At 37.9% G+C, this 19,603-nt stretch overlaps 2 protein-coding genes across 2 annotated transcripts; one reads left to right on the top strand and one right to left on the bottom strand.

The window, feature by feature from the left end:
• On the bottom strand, window positions 1-12,526 carry hcn5 (hyperpolarization activated cyclic nucleotide-gated potassium channel 5; the record flags this gene model as incomplete). The annotated part of the gene is made up of 10 exons (XM_079254343.1): window positions 1-173; window positions 1,897-2,134; window positions 2,641-2,787; window positions 5,043-5,170; window positions 5,254-5,347; window positions 5,486-5,647; window positions 9,428-9,565; window positions 9,825-9,929; window positions 10,535-10,721; window positions 12,342-12,526. The coding sequence occupies 10 exons, from the start codon at window positions 12,524-12,526 to the stop codon at window positions 1-3; spliced, it is 1,557 nt and encodes a 518-aa protein (XP_079110469.1).
• A 3,964-nt stretch (window positions 12,527-16,490) lies between these two features.
• Window positions 16,491-19,523, top strand: cox17 (cytochrome c oxidase copper chaperone COX17). Its single transcript, XM_079254437.1, has 4 exons — window positions 16,491-16,555; window positions 17,970-18,095; window positions 18,168-18,278; window positions 19,333-19,523. Exons 2-3 carry the CDS (start codon window positions 17,977-17,979, stop codon window positions 18,250-18,252), a joined length of 204 nt encoding a protein of 67 aa, XP_079110563.1. The 5' UTR covers window positions 16,491-16,555; window positions 17,970-17,976; the 3' UTR covers window positions 18,253-18,278; window positions 19,333-19,523.
• The last annotated feature ends 80 nt before the right edge of the window (window positions 19,524-19,603 follow it).

Here is a 19,603-nt window from a genome sequence, read left to right as displayed (position 1 = left end):
TCACAGAAATATATCGTCATCATTGAGCAAGACCATTTTTTCCACGTCCTTTTTGACATCTGGGAAGCCCTGGAGCGCATGCTGGAAGTCATTCCAGGACAGAGAGAAGCACTGGCAGTCAGTCACCGCCTTCACCGTGGCCAGATGTTTGCCTTTGGTCAGCACACATGTCTCTGCAGACACAGAAGGAACCAGAAGACCGTTGTGAACGAGCGTGTGAACTAATGATGGGGATGAGCCCTGACAATTAATCCTAAATTAAATGACCAGACGTTGCTAAGTTGTTTGGGAAAGCCTGCTTAACTCTAACTGTCTGATGCCAAACAGATTAGGACCTGTTCCCACCTAAAGCCTTAAAATAAAATAAATAAACCAAATTAGAAGAAAAAGAGATTCATTCTCTTTGGTTTTCATTTTTAAAAGCATTATTTCATCACAGTTTATGTTAGACAGGAAGATACACACAGACTGGTACACTCGTTTTGAAGAAACACTAATGGTTTCGTGATACTAGGACAAAAATGTGTTCTGCTGAAGCAGCGAAACTGAGGCTAAAAGAAGATGAACTAGTTCCAAAAACTTACATTTCTGTTCCGGCCAAGTGGGGAGTCCAGATTCCAGTTTTTAGTACATAAAATTTCTTTTGAGATAATTTCCTGATTCACATCTTCTTAGTTCACAGACACAAACATCCAAACTGTGAATGCACTTTGCATTTAAAAATGAGCAATGTGCATATTTTTAACAGCTAGCACAAATCAAAGTCTTTTTTTTTTATATACTTCTGTTGATGTAAGGTGAGCTGAGTAGCTCATGGTTGTTCTGTTTGCCTTGAAAAGATATAAAGAAATACACAGAAACACTTCTGTACTCCGTCACCCACACACACTCACTCAGTGCAATAACCTATCTACACTCATATTCAGCTGGGTTCTGTGGCCTGACTCTTCTTCTTGCTTCAGCAGTGCAATAATAAGACACCCCCACTGAGGGGATTGGCAAGAAGTGGGAAAGCAGAACATGAGCTGAGTCAGGTTCTGTAAAGCTGAGTTAATCTGCACCACGTGATGGAGAAATGTAATTCATAGAAAGGGGAAAAGTAAATACATGAATAAAAAATAGGAATATACAATGTATCAATGTATGACTGCTGAGTAAACACACACACACACATTATCTATCTATCTATCTATCTACATATATATATACACATATATATATATACATATATACACATATATACATATATACACATATATATATATATATACACACATATATATATATATACACACATATATATATATATATATATATATATATATATATATATATATATATATATATATATAAATTGTTTCTTGCTGCCAGTAAAAGTAGAATTTATAACACTAATTTATACACATTTGTTCACAAAGTGTTTTTGAATACTTTTGATGTCATATTAAATGAAACACTTGTGAGATTTGACAAAATATGTAAAATATATACTACGAAATATATATATTCTATAGTATGTATACTATTAGTGAAAAATAAGAAAAATACACCGGTCTCTACAAACAATTTGCAAAGTGAGCTGAAGTCTGTCTGCCTGGCAGCTTCTAGAAAAATCAACCTGAAATGTCTTGAGCTTTGAAAGACAAGCATATTTATATGATGCAGTGCACTTCCTTTAAAACCTTTGGCGTGACAACGCTGACACATTTTTCAGAGCAAAAGTTTGCACAGGAACACTGTGAGGCTTTTAATGGCTTTGATTGCTTTGGTTTTTTACAGTGATATTACTCCTCTAAAGCTTTAAGGATTTCAAAAGAAGTGTTAAACTGATATCATGAAGCAAGTGAATTATTTCAGAAAAAAAATCAGATAATATATAACATTTATCAATCCCACCTCCAAAAAAGTCTCCGTCACACAGCTCCCTCTCGTAGGAATCGGTCTCCATGACTACTTGGCCGTGGTCGATGAAGAACATGCGATCACCGGGAACGTTCTGTCGAACGATGACGTCTCCCTCCTGGAACACCTCGTACTCCAGTTTGAGGAGGATGGCGTGAATAAAGTTTTCGTCTCTGTTCTGAAACATTGGCACGTTTTTTAGCAGCCGGCTGCACATGACGGTCAAGATCTCCTGAAAAATAAATAGCAATGATTGGAAACCCTGTTGAGACGTGTATTCATTCACATGAATATGAAGGCACCAGTCAAATGTGTAACACAACAATAAATCTGTACATCATGTAAAGAAACTGCATTTAAATAGATTTAATCTAATGAGGATGATCATCAAAGTCATCTCCACAAAATCCACACTTTGTGTTTACTATGTAAACTCAATTACTAATATGTTCTCACTGGACAGCTACACAATATGGATATAAATGACAATAATCTTTGCTGCACCATATCATAACAAAACTAGACTTTAGTTTTATAACAATAATCTTCAATTACTGGCAATAATTTTAACATTTTAATTAGCGCAGAATTTGCTACTTTTCTTTCTTCCATGCTTCTGTTAACACCATGTCTTTGGGATTGTAATTGTATAAGATGCTTCATACAAATTTTAATACCAGACTCATGAAATAAAATCAAATATAAGCAGTTCAGAAATGAGCATCCATTTTTAACCACCTCTTTGAGTGCTGAGGACACGATGCCCATGACATCCTTCTCATCAAACCATTTCCCTCCGTAGCGAGCCTGGTAGTAGTTGTTGATGCGAAGCTGCAACTCTGGTGGAAGCTTCATGAAGGTCATGTAGTGCTCCAAACGGCTCATCTGTTCAGAGCAAGAGCACTTTCAGACACCAAGATCCATGACGCACAAAGATTCCCCCAGACGGTACATTTAATCTTGCATCACAAATGCATAGCTCCACTTCCACAACTTCACATATTGTCATGCTTTTCTCTTTGAAATAAGGGCTTAAAAATATTAAATTTGTTATGATGTCCCCCCCCCACACACACACACACAAAAGATCCCACACAGCAGCATCGTCTTGTTTCAAGAAGCTTCTGTATTTAATCTTTTCACCAAGAGCTTGTGCTGATGATGGGAGAGCCTGAATACTGCCCCAAGCCTTCTCCGGCACATCCCAAAGATTCCCAAAGGGGTTCAGGTCTGGTCTCTGTGCTGGCCAATCCATGTGTGTAAATGATGTTGCACGCTCCCTGAACCACTCTTTTACTATTTCAGCCTGATTAGTCCCGTTATCATCGCCTTGGGAAAAGTCCGTCTCATCAGGAAAGAAGAACATCTAGAATTTGGTATAACCGGGTGTCGTGGAATTTATCTGATGAGAAATAAATCTAGAAATCAACTGTTCAATTTATTGACCATGCGCAGATGTTGCGAGCGAGAGGTCTCGAGAGCTCTGGACCTGCTCATGGTGTTACAGCGATCTGTAGGCAGACACAAACAACCTTTGCCTGGCAGCACGAGTCAAAACAGCTGCCAGTCTGAAGATAACAACAGTCAAAGCTGAAACAGGCCTTGAACAGAACATTCAGTTTTATGCATGAACCTACTAAAGCAAGCTTTCTGAACTACTCTAAACTATGCAGAATATATATTTTGTACTACATAAAAGAAGCTTAATAAAGGAGTAACATATTAAAACTACACTATGTGCATAATTTCCACCACACCTGGTCAGTACATTCAGGGAGTCAGCTGACCTCTTTCTTTGGGAACATAATGTTGCTGAACCTAGACCTGACCAACTGCAGCGAGCCCAGATCATAGACTGCCCCCATAGGCTTTAAGGAAGGCATTAGATATGATGGCTCCATCATTTTATACCCTGATGCTCCCATCACTCTGGAACAGGATGAATCTGGATTCATCAGATGAAATGACTTTCTTCCATTGCTCCAGAGTCCAAGCTCGATCACCGATCCTGGTCTTCTAGGGCCGGTGTCCTGCAGGTTTTCCAAGTGTCCTCAATGCAAAACACCTGAATCAAATCAATGTTTATTTAGCAGACATGTGCAGAGCTTGTCTGAGTCTGAGACAGCAGTTTCCAGCAGGGTCACTTGGAAAACCTCCAGGAGACCGGCCCTCGAGGACCAGGATTGGTGATCCCTGCTCCTTAGCAAACTGAAGTCTAGCTCACTGATCAGTGGTTTTCTTATTGTTGTTCAGTCCCAGTCTCTGAGTTCCCTTTGCATTTTGCATCCAGAATGTTCTTACTTTGATTATTAAACAGATCCATGTGTTTTACTCTTGTTTTTATTACTTCTATTTAATTTCACCAAACTTAAGAGATCTCCAATCCCCATCATTCAGGATCTCCTTCCAACCACATTTCTTCCTGGAAGACGATGGTTCCCCAACGTCCTTCCAGTTCTTAATGATGTGTTGGACAGTTCATAACCCAGTTTTAGTATTTTTTTTTCAGTCTCCATGGATATTTTTCATGCATAACAATTATTTGATCTTTCTTAAACAGACTAACATCTTTCTTGTGATAATGGGATGTGACTTTCCACATTTCTGTTTAAGAAATGAAAAGTTACTCTTTGCATCATTCATTCATTCATTTACTGAACCACCTAGTGTGATCAAGGGTTGTGGGGAAGGTGGAGCCTATCCCAGCAATCACTGGGCAAGAAGCAGGGCCCACCAGGGACAGGTCGGCAGTCCATCACAGGGCAATCTTTGAACCAGTAGAAGTTAAGTAACTTGCTGCTAGTTGAAAGATGATCATCCATGCAATCATCCAACAGGAGGCTTGTACCTGTTTGCTTAGTTAAATCCAGAGGCAGCTTTTCTTTTGCTTTTGTCAGGCAGTATATTTGCTAAGAAAACTAAGATCCAACCCTGTTTATACATGTTATTCTTTCAGGTAGGACAGATTCCCCTTTACTTACGGAGATGAAGGAACAGAAGCTTCTACATGGCCTCTGGCATTTTGACTAAAGGTCTAGATAATCCATATTCCTTAATAATTATGAATAAAGTGGCACCTTAATGCTGCAAACAGAAGGGTTCATGGGTAAAAGTTAAAACTGAGTGTAACCCTTAAGGACCTTGCTCTTGTACTCCTTAGCTGCTGGGTCGAGGTTGGCGATCATGGCAGTAGCGTTGGCCACGAGCACGGTGTACATCAGACAGCCAGAAACCATGCTGACCATGACGATCCACAGTTCAACGTAATCTGGAGAGCAACATGACAACCTGAGTTAGGAATTTTCTTTTTCTGTTTTGCATCGTTAAATAAGAGATTATAATAATTCTCACTTGTTGGTGCATCCATGGAGCCATAAGAGAGAGCAATCATCTGGGAAAGAGCTCGGAAAACCCCCCAAGAGTATTTTACAATGACTGTTGCATTCTGGGGGAGAAAAGGCCTATTAGTTGTGTTTTTCTTAGTGGATATACAGAAAAGGTTGACGGTCTTCTTTACAAAAACCTTTTTTAAATTTTAATTTCAGTCATTATCCACAGTGTCTTCATTCAGAGAAAGATTTACCATCAGGTTTTCCTTCCGAACCCAGCAGTCTGTGGGGAACTCCTCCAGCATGGGGACAAAGTACTGGATGCAGCCGTTCCAGTGACACAACAAAAAAATCATCATGAAGAGAGACAAGATGCGGAAGAACAGACGAACCACCTCCAGGTTTGCATTTGACACCTGCCAAATGGAGACAAGACACTTGGTGAGCATATAATACCCATCACAGATTGTCTTGTCAGCTTGTCTTGTCTGCGATGTGCACTCTGATGCAACCATGTTATAGTAAAAATAGCAATAAAATTATAACAATATATAACAATAAATAAATAATAACAATATATAACAATAATAATAACAGTAAAAATATGCACTTGTCGGAGCAGTGCTACTGATCACAACTTTTTTTTGCTAGTCATTTTTAAAAAAAAATTCAATTAGGAAAAACAACACAATAAGCCAGACCATCATTCTGCTGCTATAATGCCCAAGACGACAAGTACAAAAATAAAAACAATAAAAACGACAAAAATTTTACTATATGTATATATATATATATATATATATATATATATATATGTTTTGTTTAGATTTGAGGCATCACATGACTAAGTGATTACAACCCAGACAGACAGGGTAAGAAACATGAGCGGTCAGATGAGCAGGCAAGCTGCGAACAAGCCAGCAGTTTAGTCAGATTATCTAAACCACTTCATTTGCACCTTTAATAATTAAATAATCTCACAGAAGAAAACAGTGTCTGAGCTGCAGAGCGTGTGCAGAGTGGAAAGTTCTGTAAACTGTGATGAATGCCTGGAGGAATAAATGTCTTCTTTTCATTTATTTTTCCAAAAAAATAACACCCCTAAAATGTTCTGACTAAAAAAAAAAGTCATGTTTTTCCTCCTTTTTAGTAGACTCTCTGTGTTTCCAAATCAAATCAACTATTAATGCTGAAAACACTGATGCGCAGTATTTAAGTTTTTTTTCTTTTCTTAGACAAGTGGGCCAAAAGGAAATTCATACTAAAAAATAAATCAGGACCCAAACACATTCCACACCAATGACAAATGAAGCCTTGACAAGACAAAGCTTTTTTTGCCACATCTGCAAGGTAGAAAATTAAAACAATCATGCGGAAAATAGGAGCAATTTAGCACATTCTATAAAACATTTAAAAACAAACTCTGGCTCTGTAATTCCAGGTCAAAGAGGACAGAGAAGAAGAAGAAGAAGAAAGCAGCAGCAGCAGAAACAGAGTATCTGATGCTGAAAAGACGAGATGAGCAGCAAGCTGAGAAGAGGTACAGAAACAGATACTGGGGAGCTTTGGTGACTGGAAAAAAAGTAAAAAAGAAAACAGACTATATCCATACATACATATTACCAACAATATACGACAGTGGCTATAGCTCAGGAGGAGGAGCGGTCTGCCAACCTGAAAGTTGGTGGTTCGATTCCAAGCTTCGGTCTTCGGGGGAGACACTGAACTCCACGTTGCCTCCCAATGTGTCTATTGTGGTTTAAAGCACTTCCTTTATAAAATGCTGTAGAGCTGTATAAGTGTGACAGTGACATGTCGTATTACAGCGCTTTGAGTGGTCAAGATGACTAGAAAAGTGCTGTACAAGTACAGTCCATTTACTGAAAATGAATTTAAACTGCATTGTTAGAGCCATGTAAAAGTTATGTTTACTTTATATGCTTTTGTACATAACATTATAACGGAACCATTTTTTGTTGTTATAGATAATGTATTGTTTATCCTGCTATGGAAAATTTTGTTAGGTTTTGTATAGTTTTAATTATATTTTTGTCTTTATATATCATAGTTAAATTGACTATTTTAGGCTCCTTTTAACGTCCTGCATTAGGACCGTGAAGGGAGAGTGTGCTGCAGAGTGCGCATTGTAAATGGAGCAGGACGAGGAGCTACAGTTTCTCTGATTGTAAATAGAAGAAAATATTTTTGTTTATATTTTGTTTGTTAAAGTAGTCGCTGCTTTTTTTTTTTTTTTTTTTTTTTTATAAATTGCTTGTTTGATAAACGGAGATCATTTTTTTGTATCCGTTTGCTTAGTTTTTGTCACGAGTCAGAAACCGCACGTCCTGCAAGAGTGGTCAACACAGGTTCTGTTATGTTTAACTTACGTTGCCACTACATGCATGTTAACTAATATGCAGCTTAAAACACAAAAAGGTTCATTCAGATCAGCTGCTTCGCTCCGGGGTTCGTTGTGGTATAAAATCCTGTGGAAATGAGGTAAATGAGTCAGCTGAAGTGTAGAAAATAAACACCTCTTTTCACAGGCATGTCAGGGCTGCAGGGCTCATTACACTGTTTCAGCTGCATTCTCTCAAATTCAGCTTTTTTCAGGGCTATGCTCAGGTGTAACTATATCTGAATGTGCTTTGGAACGTAAAGAGTAATAACTTTAGATTTCAGATCAGATTCACTAGTTTCTTCTTGGTACTTGTTCTCACTCTTGTTAGAACACACACAACTTGACCAGCGCTCTCCTTCACCTCATGAACAGGGAATGATTAGTCATGTCTGAATGGTTTTTTTTGCAAACAGTCACCCTAAAGTTAGTACATGTTCCTTTTTAAAGCATAAGTTGAAGCAGAAAAGCAGAAATGGACAATCTGAGCAACTGGAAATGTTGAGAGCTACAACCTCCACCTGTGAGCTACCTCATATAACCAAAAGCTGTAATACTTCATGGAGGAAATATTTTCCCAGTTTAGCCAGCTCAGATATGAGGCCCTCTGAAAATCCTTCCAAGCTGCAGAAAGTTTCTTCAGATGAAACCAGCCTGTCCTTCCAACACTAACCCATCCAAAACTCCAGTAATGTGTGCAGACCATGGCTTTCAATACGATTCAGTCAGCCTAATCAATAAAGACGGGAACACAAAGAGCCAGCTCACGAACGGTCCCAACAACTCTGCATCAGGAATTTCAGGAAATACAGATGGAAAACCAAGAACATTACATGTGATGGTGACATCAGTTAACCTAAAGTACAACTAGAAAAGCACTGCAGACCTCCACAAAACAGCTAATTTTCACCCACATTATGATTTCCACCATAAGATCTAGTCTTACATTCATTTTGCATGGATACATTAATAGATTTATTGATCATGAATCATAAGTATCTCTGCTATATTGTGGTGTTTGTTGCATGTCTGTATCTCAATTTGTTATCTTGCAGTGATGAAAATACCAAAGATTCCCCATTTTTCCCTGTTCTAGACTGAAATATCTAGAATGTTGCCGGGATCCAGATCTATCTTGCAAAGCCTGTTGAGAGCTTCTTCTGTATTTCTTGGCCAAGCACCCTGACCATTTATTGTGGCGCTACATGCATATATACTGAAAACCCAAACCAGCAATGATGTAGTGATCCAGATCACTACCAAAATTTGCGTAAAGCTCCTAACAAACAGACTGAAACACACACAGACAGATGTCAGCACAAACATATCCTCTCTAACCTTCTCGGCGGTTCAGAGGTTGAACCATGCAGTGGCATTCAGAAAGGTCTACAGCCTCTAAGGTTTTGTAACGCGAATGTTTCTGCGTTTAAAATATGACCAAGAAAAATCCATTCATTCAGATTCTCACAGTTCCAACTTGGTAGTTTAGGAAATCCAACCAAGCACAATTACACCAAGCTATACGCTGAAACTTAGTTACACAAGACAGTTGTCTCAACCTCATGAAATATCAAAGCCAGATCCAAAAATATTCCCAATAATTAAGAGATTAGCAAAGACGTTTGGTTGATTTTTGACCTGTCATGTCCCATGTTTAAGATCATATTACTGAATTAGGAAAGGAGAAAAAAGAAATGATAATGGGGTCAGATTTGTCGCTGGAGCCAGGCGTGAAGAGGCGTCAGCATGACTGAATGTCAGAGGTGAGCTTTGTGGCTTGTCTGGGCTTGGAACTTACTTTCTCGACTTCATTGAAGAACCGGACCAGTCTGGACACCCGAGCCAGTCGGATCAAGCTAAGGATGCGCACAAACATCAGTATCCTCATCATCCTGTTGGCCTTGGATGGGTTGTCATCATTGTGGTAATGTAAGTCCTGAAAATGCAAATTACAACATTTCTTTTCTTTTCTTTTTTAAGGCATTATCCTTGTTTGTTGACATTTTTTTATGCATATTCTAATATATTTACTTAAGCAGTTTAGCCTGTTGTCTTCTTATCAGTTCAAGTACCACACACATAAAAAAAACAAAAACATAAACAGATCATTTGAATTAGGTGCATCATTGCTTTGTGAACCAGCATGAACCTTCGTACACAGCTGACTTATAACTTTACAGTCTGTTCATTATTACCGCAAACAGCAGGATGTATCCAATAGGGAAAGCTGCTATAACATCTGGTATGAACCATGTCCTTAGGTAACTGATCCGTATCCGCTTGATGTCCAGAATAGCTTCCTATAAAGGATAACACAGCAGTGGATTGAACGGATGAGTGAAGATACTGAGCAGCACGTGACACAATCAGATGAACAATCCAGCATTTGAGCTGAAGCCATATTTCGGGGGTAAGTTCAAAATGAAGGGTGACAGTAACCACAGATCAGATTAATAGGCTGCTCAAAAAAAAAGCTTGACATTCATTTGACAGACTCACTGAAGTGTTGCTGGAGCACATGCATGAATATTTGAAACGGGCAGAAGCCAACTGAGAATAAATCAGGTGGAACCAGATGCTTGCGGGGAAACACACCACAGATGGGCCATTTGGGATTGGCAAGAACTCCGCGAAGAGATGAAAACAAACACGATATACCCTGAATAGTACTTAATTGGAAATGTTATATACTCACTTAACAAAACATGATAATCCCTGTTATAAAATCAAACAGCAGGTGCCAATGTTGCCTGTGAATTTGATGGCGCTCCACGGGAGGTTAATCTAGCCTTTCGTGTATTGAGTAGATTACAGATGGGGGGCAGAGATGGATTGTATGAGTTTGTCCGTGCAGGGATTATCATCCTCCAGATTGTGTCTGAAAATAGAGCACAGGCACTCTCACCTCTGCGTCCTCTGTTATGATACCCATGCGAAAGTTCAGAACCACATCGAGCAGAAACAGCGTGTCTGAGAACACGTTAAAGCTTTCCCATGCAAGCCCACTGTTGCCGTCCAGAAACGCGATCTCCATGGGAATCCCAATCAGGTTCAGAAACGTGATGGCCATCATGCACATGATGTAGTAACTCCTACGGGAGAAAGAGCACAAAAAACATGAATTAAGTCAACCTGAATGACCTTTAATTACCCCTCAACACTTTAATTTTCATATAGATTTGTAGTGGGAAGTCTCAGTTCTTCTCATTAGAACTCATTAGGCGGTCCTGCTGCGGTCGGTAAGGCAAGCTGATTTATGCACACTAAATACTCTGATAATGTAACTGCACATCTCCTCAGCCAGGGTTCAATTGCCAAGCTCAAATAACTCTGCTCTCTGATCGCAATTGTTTAATTCCATCTCTGTTTTCACTCCCCGTGATCACCTTACAGATTGATAATAACAATGCCACGCTGATAATGCAAAGCCATCCATCTTTGAAAACCTGATCCTTAAAGAAGCCATTTGAGCCGCCTGTTTTTTGTTTTTTTTTTACTTCCTAATCCTTCAGTATCGTCTCGTGAAGTCTCATATGCTGCAAATCAACCTTCAATCGTCATTTTAGGGGACTTACTTTTGACTTTGATGCCTGCTTGTGCTTTTCATGATGTCCTTTTATAATATTTTATTCTCTTTATCGGTTTTTAATTTGAAAGGAAACTAAATAAGTAAGCACATTCTGTGGTTAAATTATTGACATTTTTAACTCTTTAACTTTTATACTAAAAACAAGAACCAGAGAAAATGTTTCTCTGTGTTTTTCCATTTGTTTTGGACAAGAATAAACAAACAAACAAAAATCAAGGTTTTTAGCAAATGTTAAAACAAATAAGTTAATAATAATGTAACAACTGTGAAATGGGTGAAATCTGAAACAGTAGTGTTATAACAAACATTTAGTTTAGGTTTTACATACCCAAACCAGTTGGTAGAGATGCTCAGGCAGATTTATTTCCACACTTTCTTAAAAGAAATTCTTCAAAGTCACTGCAAATGTACATCTAACAAATGGTACAGCATGACCTAAAAGAATAACAGTAGTTGCCACTTGATTTGGATAAATAATAACAATAATTTTTTATTACATGCAACTGCAGGAAGATGCTTAAAAATAGCTGAAAGGGGGATCTATCTCAACAAATATAAAATATTCTGTGAACTGAAAAGAGGCACAGAATTTTTATCAGGTAAGATGACATATTAAAAAACTGTAAGGATTAATTTACAATAAGAACTCAATAAACAGGTTTTATAGAGTAAGACTGCAATAAAAGAATCACTGCATTATTTTCTTGATTAGATTGTAAAAGTATTTCTGAATATTAATGTTGCCACAAAGAAATACCTAATATTTAAGGTGATGATGTCTCCTTCTGCTTGTTTTTTTCTGTGCATTGTTCCAAAACCTAAATATCTTCTGTTTTATAAAGAAAAAGACTGATAATTCATCTGTTAAACTTAGATCTAAACTAACCATGTGAAGCAGTTTTATAGTAAAATACTGAACTTTTATAGTTTAAAAAACATAAAAAATTTTTGTTCTCATTGAAAATTTGTGAAACATATCAGCTCATCTATAGATGGAACTTTGCCGAACATAAAAGAGAGAGATTTCATGATTAATCAGGCACAAATATGAACAGAAATAGCCCAAAGAAAGAGTGGAAGTGTTGTACAGGGATGGCCTGATTCTATCAGTTATATTAAATACCTCATGAGGCTAAAAGGGTGAATGACAAAGACTCCACTCTCCAGCTGGCGGATGCACTCCTTCTCCACGGCCACCTCGCTGCCGTAGACGTAGAGGGACTGTCTGTTCAGCTGCGGGAGAAGCAGAGCTCTCCATCCACAGGTGGCTTTGGAACATCCCACGGTGGGACCTTTCACTTTCTCCATGGCAAAGTCTCCGTCCCCTCTGATCAGCTAAGCGAGCAGGCCATCCTCCCTCAGCTTCTGCTGTTCCTTTTTACTCCTCGGGATGAGTGGAGTCTGACTCCAACAGTCCTGACCTCCCCTTTTGGTCACAAGGTACTTTTACATCCAGCCTCCCAAGCTCAGGGCTTACTGAAGCTGTGTGGAGCGGGGCGAGAGGATGCCCGCCTTTCTGCTCCATCCCTCTCTCCCTCCCTTCCTCTCTGACTGCCTCTCTATTTCTGCCCCCACCCCACCCTTGCACTTCTTTTTCTTTTCTCCCTGCTCATCAACTATTCAGTATCTGTGTCTCAGCCCCACATGAATCAAGCCGTGTCAAGAGGACAAAGTCCAGCTCACATTAATATGAACGACAATGGCGGGTGCGTGTGCGTGCAGAGGAGACTGCAATTATTGTCATGTGAACTAGACATCTGACAGTATGTGCAAAGTTCAGTCTGGGCCGCCTCTACTGCGGATGTAATTAAACCCTGTAGTGTGTTACCTGATGCTGTACATACAGTAACCTGGCAGCACGGAGCCAACTTCTTGGTTGTTTGTTTGCATGTTTCTCATCAATAAAAGAAAACAAAACAGAGAGAGATATTTCTGAGGATTATAAAACTGGGTTTTGGAAGGTCAATCATCTACAACTTTATGATATTTTTGGGAAAGGATAAGAGGATTAATTGAAAGCTGGCAAGTTTGACAAATTAAAAATGCGGCGTTACATAATACGACAGCAAAGTGGGATAACTCTGACGTTTTGACAATGCAAGTAAGTAGTTGCATCTAAACGCAAACAAACAAGCTTTTCATCCCAGCTGTATGAATCACCTTTTCTGGTGGAGTGATATGTTTTTGTTTAGCATGTGGAATGCTACTACGACTGCCAACCTGTCCAGGTGCACATTGTTTCTGCATCAGTGGGTGTCCGAAAATAGCCTTCAGTGACCTAAAACAGAACAAATAGGTCCAGAAAATGATTAGATTTCTTATTAGTAGTGTTTTTCCTTTTGGTAGCCTGCACATGGCAAAGCATTAAATCTAATCAACATTTTTTAAATAATACAATAATTTTATTTTGGCAAGCAGGTTTAGGGTTCTGTGCAATGACTTTGGGTCAGGCGAATACAAACAGTATTAAAAAAGTAAGCTGTGATACAAGACAAGGCTATGAAAAAGGTTTTGTTTATGTTTAATGATCATTGTTCAGATTTGTGCAAAAAACATTTAGATTAATTGAAGTTTGCTTACTGATGATAATTCGTAGTACAACTATAAAATATGCCATTGATAAGCTGGGATGCAAGAAACAGTCTTGACAGCTTCCAAAAACTTTGTAATCCAACAAAATATAATTAGTTGTGGGCCATCAAACAACATATCATATTTATGGTGTCTTCCTTTTTATTTATTTTCATCAGATTTACAAGATAACTAAATAATCTATTGTGTCATATGTAGTCAAGACAAAGTGATGTGCAGGCGACATCATCAAGGAAGGTTGGTGTACATGCTCATTGCGTCGGTATGGTTTAACTGGAAATTATTTTTGCATTGAAAAATGCTTCAGCTATTATATGTAGCTTTTTATGAAGCTCACTTTCTTTTCCAAACTTTTTCCAAAAAGCTTCAGGCTGATCCTTTCCAACAATCTGTCTGCAGTGTTGATCTGACAACGCTTGTGGCCTTTAAAAAGCAGAATTAAAGGTAATTTTAGGCAAATACAGTTTAAGGATGAATGAATTAATTACATGAAGTGTTAAACACTGCAGAAGAGATTAATGTGTATAAACACAGACAAGCTTTTTTTTTTAAAAAAAAAAGATTTTTTACATAAATGTTTCATATTAGTTTTTACCATCCTGTTTTTTTTAAATTTATTATTATTATTATTATTATTTTTGCATTGCAAATACTAACACAATACGCACAAATAAAAAGTGCTTACACTTCTACTTTTCAAGAGGATGCTGTAAGGAGGAGAAAGCTGCAGTAGATGGTCAGGACTTGCTTTTCACCACTCATCCTGGAGGGGGCAGATTTCTGCCGGCAAGATTGAAACTAAAAGAAGCTTCAAATAACTGACTATGACTGAAATTAATCTCAAAGCTATTTAGATTACCATATATTCATTAAGAGCTACTTTTCATTAAAATATGAGCAAATAGTGTAGTAGTGCGTGTTTCAATTAGAGGTGCTGGAAGTGATGAGCAAATGAGCAATATGCTTACTTGCTCATTTATCTAGCACACAGCTGGCCCTTAAACTAGAGTTAGTGACTCATTGCTTCTGCTTACGCACTGTGCTGATGCTGTGTAGATTCAATGGGCATGTGGAAATGCACACACACCTTCAGGACTGTAGGAGAGAAAATGAACATTTTTCATATTCCAGAAGTCCCAGACCGCTGCTGTGTACTGTACATCATGCCGAGCGGCAGCAATATGTCTTACATAACAGCAGCATCCACCAAACAAGCTGTGTGGAGGAAAATATCCTGTGGTGTTCTTCATTTTTAGTTGTGTACATTTTTAATGATCAGAACATGGAGAAATCTGAATGAGTTGTGGCATTTCACCTCCCATGTGAACTGAATGCTTCTGGGCTAATAAGTGGGATTTACTTATTAGAAAAAAATGATTGTTAATTCAATAGGATACATGACACTTTCCATGCAATATTGAACCCCTACATGACTATTTTTCTGCCTTTACAGATGCAACCTGTGAGGAAGTTAAGTCATGACGTAACCTTACTGATGCAATACATTTCAAAGCCACTAGGGCTGATTTATATCTTTTTCGTGCATCCCGTATTAAAACTATGACGGTTGTTTAAACATAGTTAAACAGTTTTATTAAATTGTATTTATTTTATGTAGACTGATTTGCTTAATATTTTGCAATCATTTTTAAATTGTGATTTTCTGGCTATCATTTTGTCAAAACAACAGTAAAAAGAAATAAAAAGTATTTGGTCAATATAAATGGTATTGGTTAATACTTTATTTACATGTTGACAAGAAATATTTATCATTTTTAAATGATTTATAAACTGGAAAATCATTTTTAGATCTCTTATTTGTGCAAGATTTTGCATGAAGCAGTAAATTAAGGAATAAATGGGCTATAAGTTTTGTGTTGAACTAGCTGATTTTATTCTGAGCTAATGCAGAGTTTTTTTTAGAATCACATTTCTTTAAAACTAAATAGTGCTGTAAATGACCAAAACACACTTTCATTCATCATAAATACATACAGCTGTGCTCATATTTATTCATATCCTTTCTTAAAAGACGGAAAAAAACAGCTGCCTGTAAAATAAGCTGAAATTGACTAAATTAATAATAAATAAAAATGTTTTATGGAAATCATTACATTATTTTCTAATTCTGGTTCAATAGAAATGTTGTTTTTTTTAAACAAACAAACAAACAAACAAATAAGATAATTTATTACATCTGAGATCACTCATAAAATAATATTTTGTTGAACAATCCTTTAATGTTTCCGCTACAGTCAGGTGTTTTCTGTTCCTCTCAGTCAGACTTCTGCACCTGTTGACAGGTATTTTGTCCCACTATTCAACAGAAAAGTGCTGTAATTTGTCCAGGACCAAATTGTTTGTTTGTTTTTATTTTCCTTCTTCAAGTCAATTAAATGAAAAAACAGTGTCTTATATTACTAAATGATATTTTTGCAAATTTTTAGTTATTGTTCTTTTTTTTAAGTCTCCAGTTATTTGAGTGACTGTTGTAAATTCAGCCTTTTCTTCAATGAAAGGGTATAAATACTAATACTTTTGTCATAAATAACCAGCCTACCCTTTATTCGCGCAAGCCCACTGTTACGTTTCCGAATGCGCCCATTCAGACTACATTTCCCAGAAGGCTTTGCTGTTACGCTTAGTCACATGACGTTAAAATTGAACACGTGAGCCCGCTCGCTGCGTAGTGGTTTCATTTTGAAGGTTACGCGTCTGCTAACGTGAGAATTGGCCTCTGTACAAGTAAGTTAGCATTACACAACATAGCCTCACCACGGTTTTTTTTTTTTTTTTTTTTTTTTACCAGCATGGGGTTAAAATAAAAAACAAAGCTACATACTTAGCGTTTATTTAACTACAACTTTTATCCCCTAACGAGCGTCACTACGCGTGTTTATTTCACACTTATCGTTAGCTAATGTTAGCCAACTTTATGTAATCGTTGTACAACACCCAATGAAAAATTATCTAACGGTGTTAAACAACTAAAAAATAAGCACTACATAAATGCCTGTTTGTTACTTTTACAAGGACCTTCAAAATACAGGAATTTTCTCTACTACCCAGAATGTGGTAGTTTTCTATTGTTTTACTCTGTTTCGTGAGTTGCATCAGTTCTCCTCTGCGAGTCAAATACTAGGAAGTAAAAGTACTCATCTGGATTATACGATATTTCCTAATAACTGTATAAAAACCTACTCACATCAGACGTTAACTTCCATGTAGTCTAAAACCTGAAATAAGGGTTGAAATGAATGATGGATTATGCAAACCCTCGGCTACATTTTTATGTTTTTCTTTATCACTATTCACATCTTTTCACAAGAGAACTTCCTTCAGTGTACAGTGGTATTCAGTCGATATAGCTGTACTATTGTCACAGTTTGAACCATTGGAGATCTGATCTGACAAAATATATTCGAATCAGCTGTCATTAATTTATCAATAATTGTAACTGGGTGATTGACCCAGGAGGGAGCACTGTTTCCATATCATTCAGTGTTACCAAACACTAAGCATCATGTATTTAATACTTAACCTTTATTGTATAGCATGAGACATAGACTTGCAAGTGTTAAGTATTTTTTATTATATCCTTTTACACGTGGGGTGTGGCTTGTGTAAGGTACCATTCTTTGCAATACGTCAATTGAAATGAAGGGAAATGCATGTTAGCTTGATGTGTACCTCGCTTTGAAACTTCATACTTGAACATTTCATGACTACTGTAAGGAGCAGGTTTTAGCAACTCATTAAGTCGGGCGGGGCGCAGTTTGTCCTGGAGTGCTGCTGATCTGCAGGTTTTCAATGCGTCTCTGTTCCAACACACCTGGTTTACATTAAATGGATCCAGCAGCTTGTGAAGTTCTTGTGAAGTTCTGCCCAATTACAGATAAATTTTAGTCAGGTGTGTTGCATGAGGAATACATGGAAAAGCTGCAGGATTGTGACTCTTGAGAACCAGACCCCTGCATTATGTCCATTCAGTTTCATTATTTACACCTACTTCTACTAGGCAAGCGTCTCTTGTGTTTTGTCTCCTGTCGAGGAGAAATTCAGTTAATGTTGTTTGCATTATATGCAAAAAAAAAGTTGATGTACTCCATTACATTTATCTGAAGTTCGCCCGTTGTTAATTCTGTTGCATGTATTTCAGCTTGAAGATGTCGTCCCTGTCTGCTGCCAGTGTGGAGCCTGTTGCTGTGACTGCAAGTACAGAGGAAAAGAAGCCTCTGAGGCCATGCTGCGCTTGTCCAGAGACAAAGAAAGTCAGAGATGCTTGGTAAGTACCTGCCCGGTGCTTGGAACTGTTAGTGACGCGGAGAGTATATTTGACTTTTTTTTTCTTTGCCAGCATAATTGAAAAGGGAGAAGAAAACTGCAAAGACTTAATAGAGGCGCACAAAGACTGCATGAGGGCACTTGGATTCAAGATTTAACCACCTGTATTGTTTGTGAGTGTGTGGTAAGTGAAGTAAACAATCATTTCCAAACGTTTTTTTTCAGTGTCTTTAATTTTCCTGTTTCCTGGACTAGTTTTGCATAAAGCAGGGGTGCCAAAGTTCAGTCCTCCATACCTACTGTCCTGCAGCTTTTTAGATGTGGGTTTTCTCCAACACACCTGAATCAAATGAATGGCTTGTTATCAGGCATCTGCAGCGCTCGATAACATGCAGAAGAGGGAATTCAGCTCTATGATTTCAGGTGTGTTGCATCTAAAAGTTGCAGGATGGTAGATCTGGAGGACTGGACTTGGGCACCCCTGGCTTAGAGCATTAACTTCCATCTCTTAAAAGATGGCTCTGAAGGTGTTGACATTTTATTCCTTCCTGGGAGATGTTAAACTGAAGTCTGGTCTGCATGCAGCAATGCCTGATATGGTGGCTAAGCTACAACCATGCATTCAGGTAAAAAAGCCCATTCATGCTCTACTGTTCAGTCCTGCAGGTTTTCAGTGTGTTCCTGCTCAACCACACCTGACTCAAACTAATTTAAATCAAGCAGTATAACTCTCATGCAGTGTGACTGGAACAAAGAAAAAGCTGGTTACAATGATTATCTCTCTCTAGTCTGCCGTTCCCTTTTTGTTTTTTTTTACACTTTGAGACTGTTATGTCCTCCACTGTTTATGTGAAAACTTAAGACACGAGCTCCAAATTCTCCATTGCCCTCTGGGTGTACTGCTTAACCATGCCAGCAAAAAGTACACATGGATTTATGAGGGCAGTGACTGAAACAGACTTGCTAGTTTACACATATTTGGAGCTTAAATCTGCCTTAAGTCCAGCTTGAATGAAATTAGGTCTAAATATGAACCCACCCTTTGTGACCTATTTTAAAGATGTTTTTAATAAAAGCTTTAGGTTACTGGCATGGTTTTTTTTTTTTTTTTTTTTTTTTTTTTAAAAATCTGAAAATGGGTCAAGTGTAAATAGAAATGTAATGTTTGGACTGCTGTGTATGAAGTAATTTACGCAGATTGTGACTTACAATGCTTGTGTATTTTCTTCTTTCTGCAGTGTGTTGCTGTGAATGCGAGATGACCCTGGATATTCTATTTCATGCCCTTTATTTATACCTCCACTGGAAGGGAAATGTGATAATGGAGCACTTCTTCTGAGGGATTTATGAAAACTGTTTTTTAACTGCAGAATCAGAGATAATCTATAAAGGTCTGTGTGAAATTGAATAAAAGTCCTATGCAATATGACTCTCTGGTCTCACTACATGAATTCATCCTCAGGTTTTGTATTGTGGCTCTTTCACTCTGGAAGTGGTTGCTGGCTGCAG

Source organism: Telmatherina bonti (assembly GCF_933228915.1).
Source record: "Telmatherina bonti genome assembly, chromosome: 15".
NCBI classification, from domain to species: Eukaryota; Metazoa; Chordata; class Actinopteri; order Atheriniformes; family Telmatherinidae; genus Telmatherina; species Telmatherina bonti.
The sequence above is the reverse complement of the archived record's forward strand: the minus strand, read 5'-3'. Positions and strand labels throughout refer to the sequence as shown.

Bases quoted from the DNA above. Each gene is read 5' to 3' on its own strand.
- cox17 (XM_079254437.1), top strand. From the start codon at position 17,977: ATGTCGTCCCTGTCTGCTGCCAGTGTGGAGCCTGTTGCTGTGACTGCA. The intron at 18,096-18,167 runs GTAAGTACCTGC...TTTCTTTGCCAG, and splicing joins AAGAAAGTCAGAGATGCTTG to CATAATTGAAAAGGGAGAAG.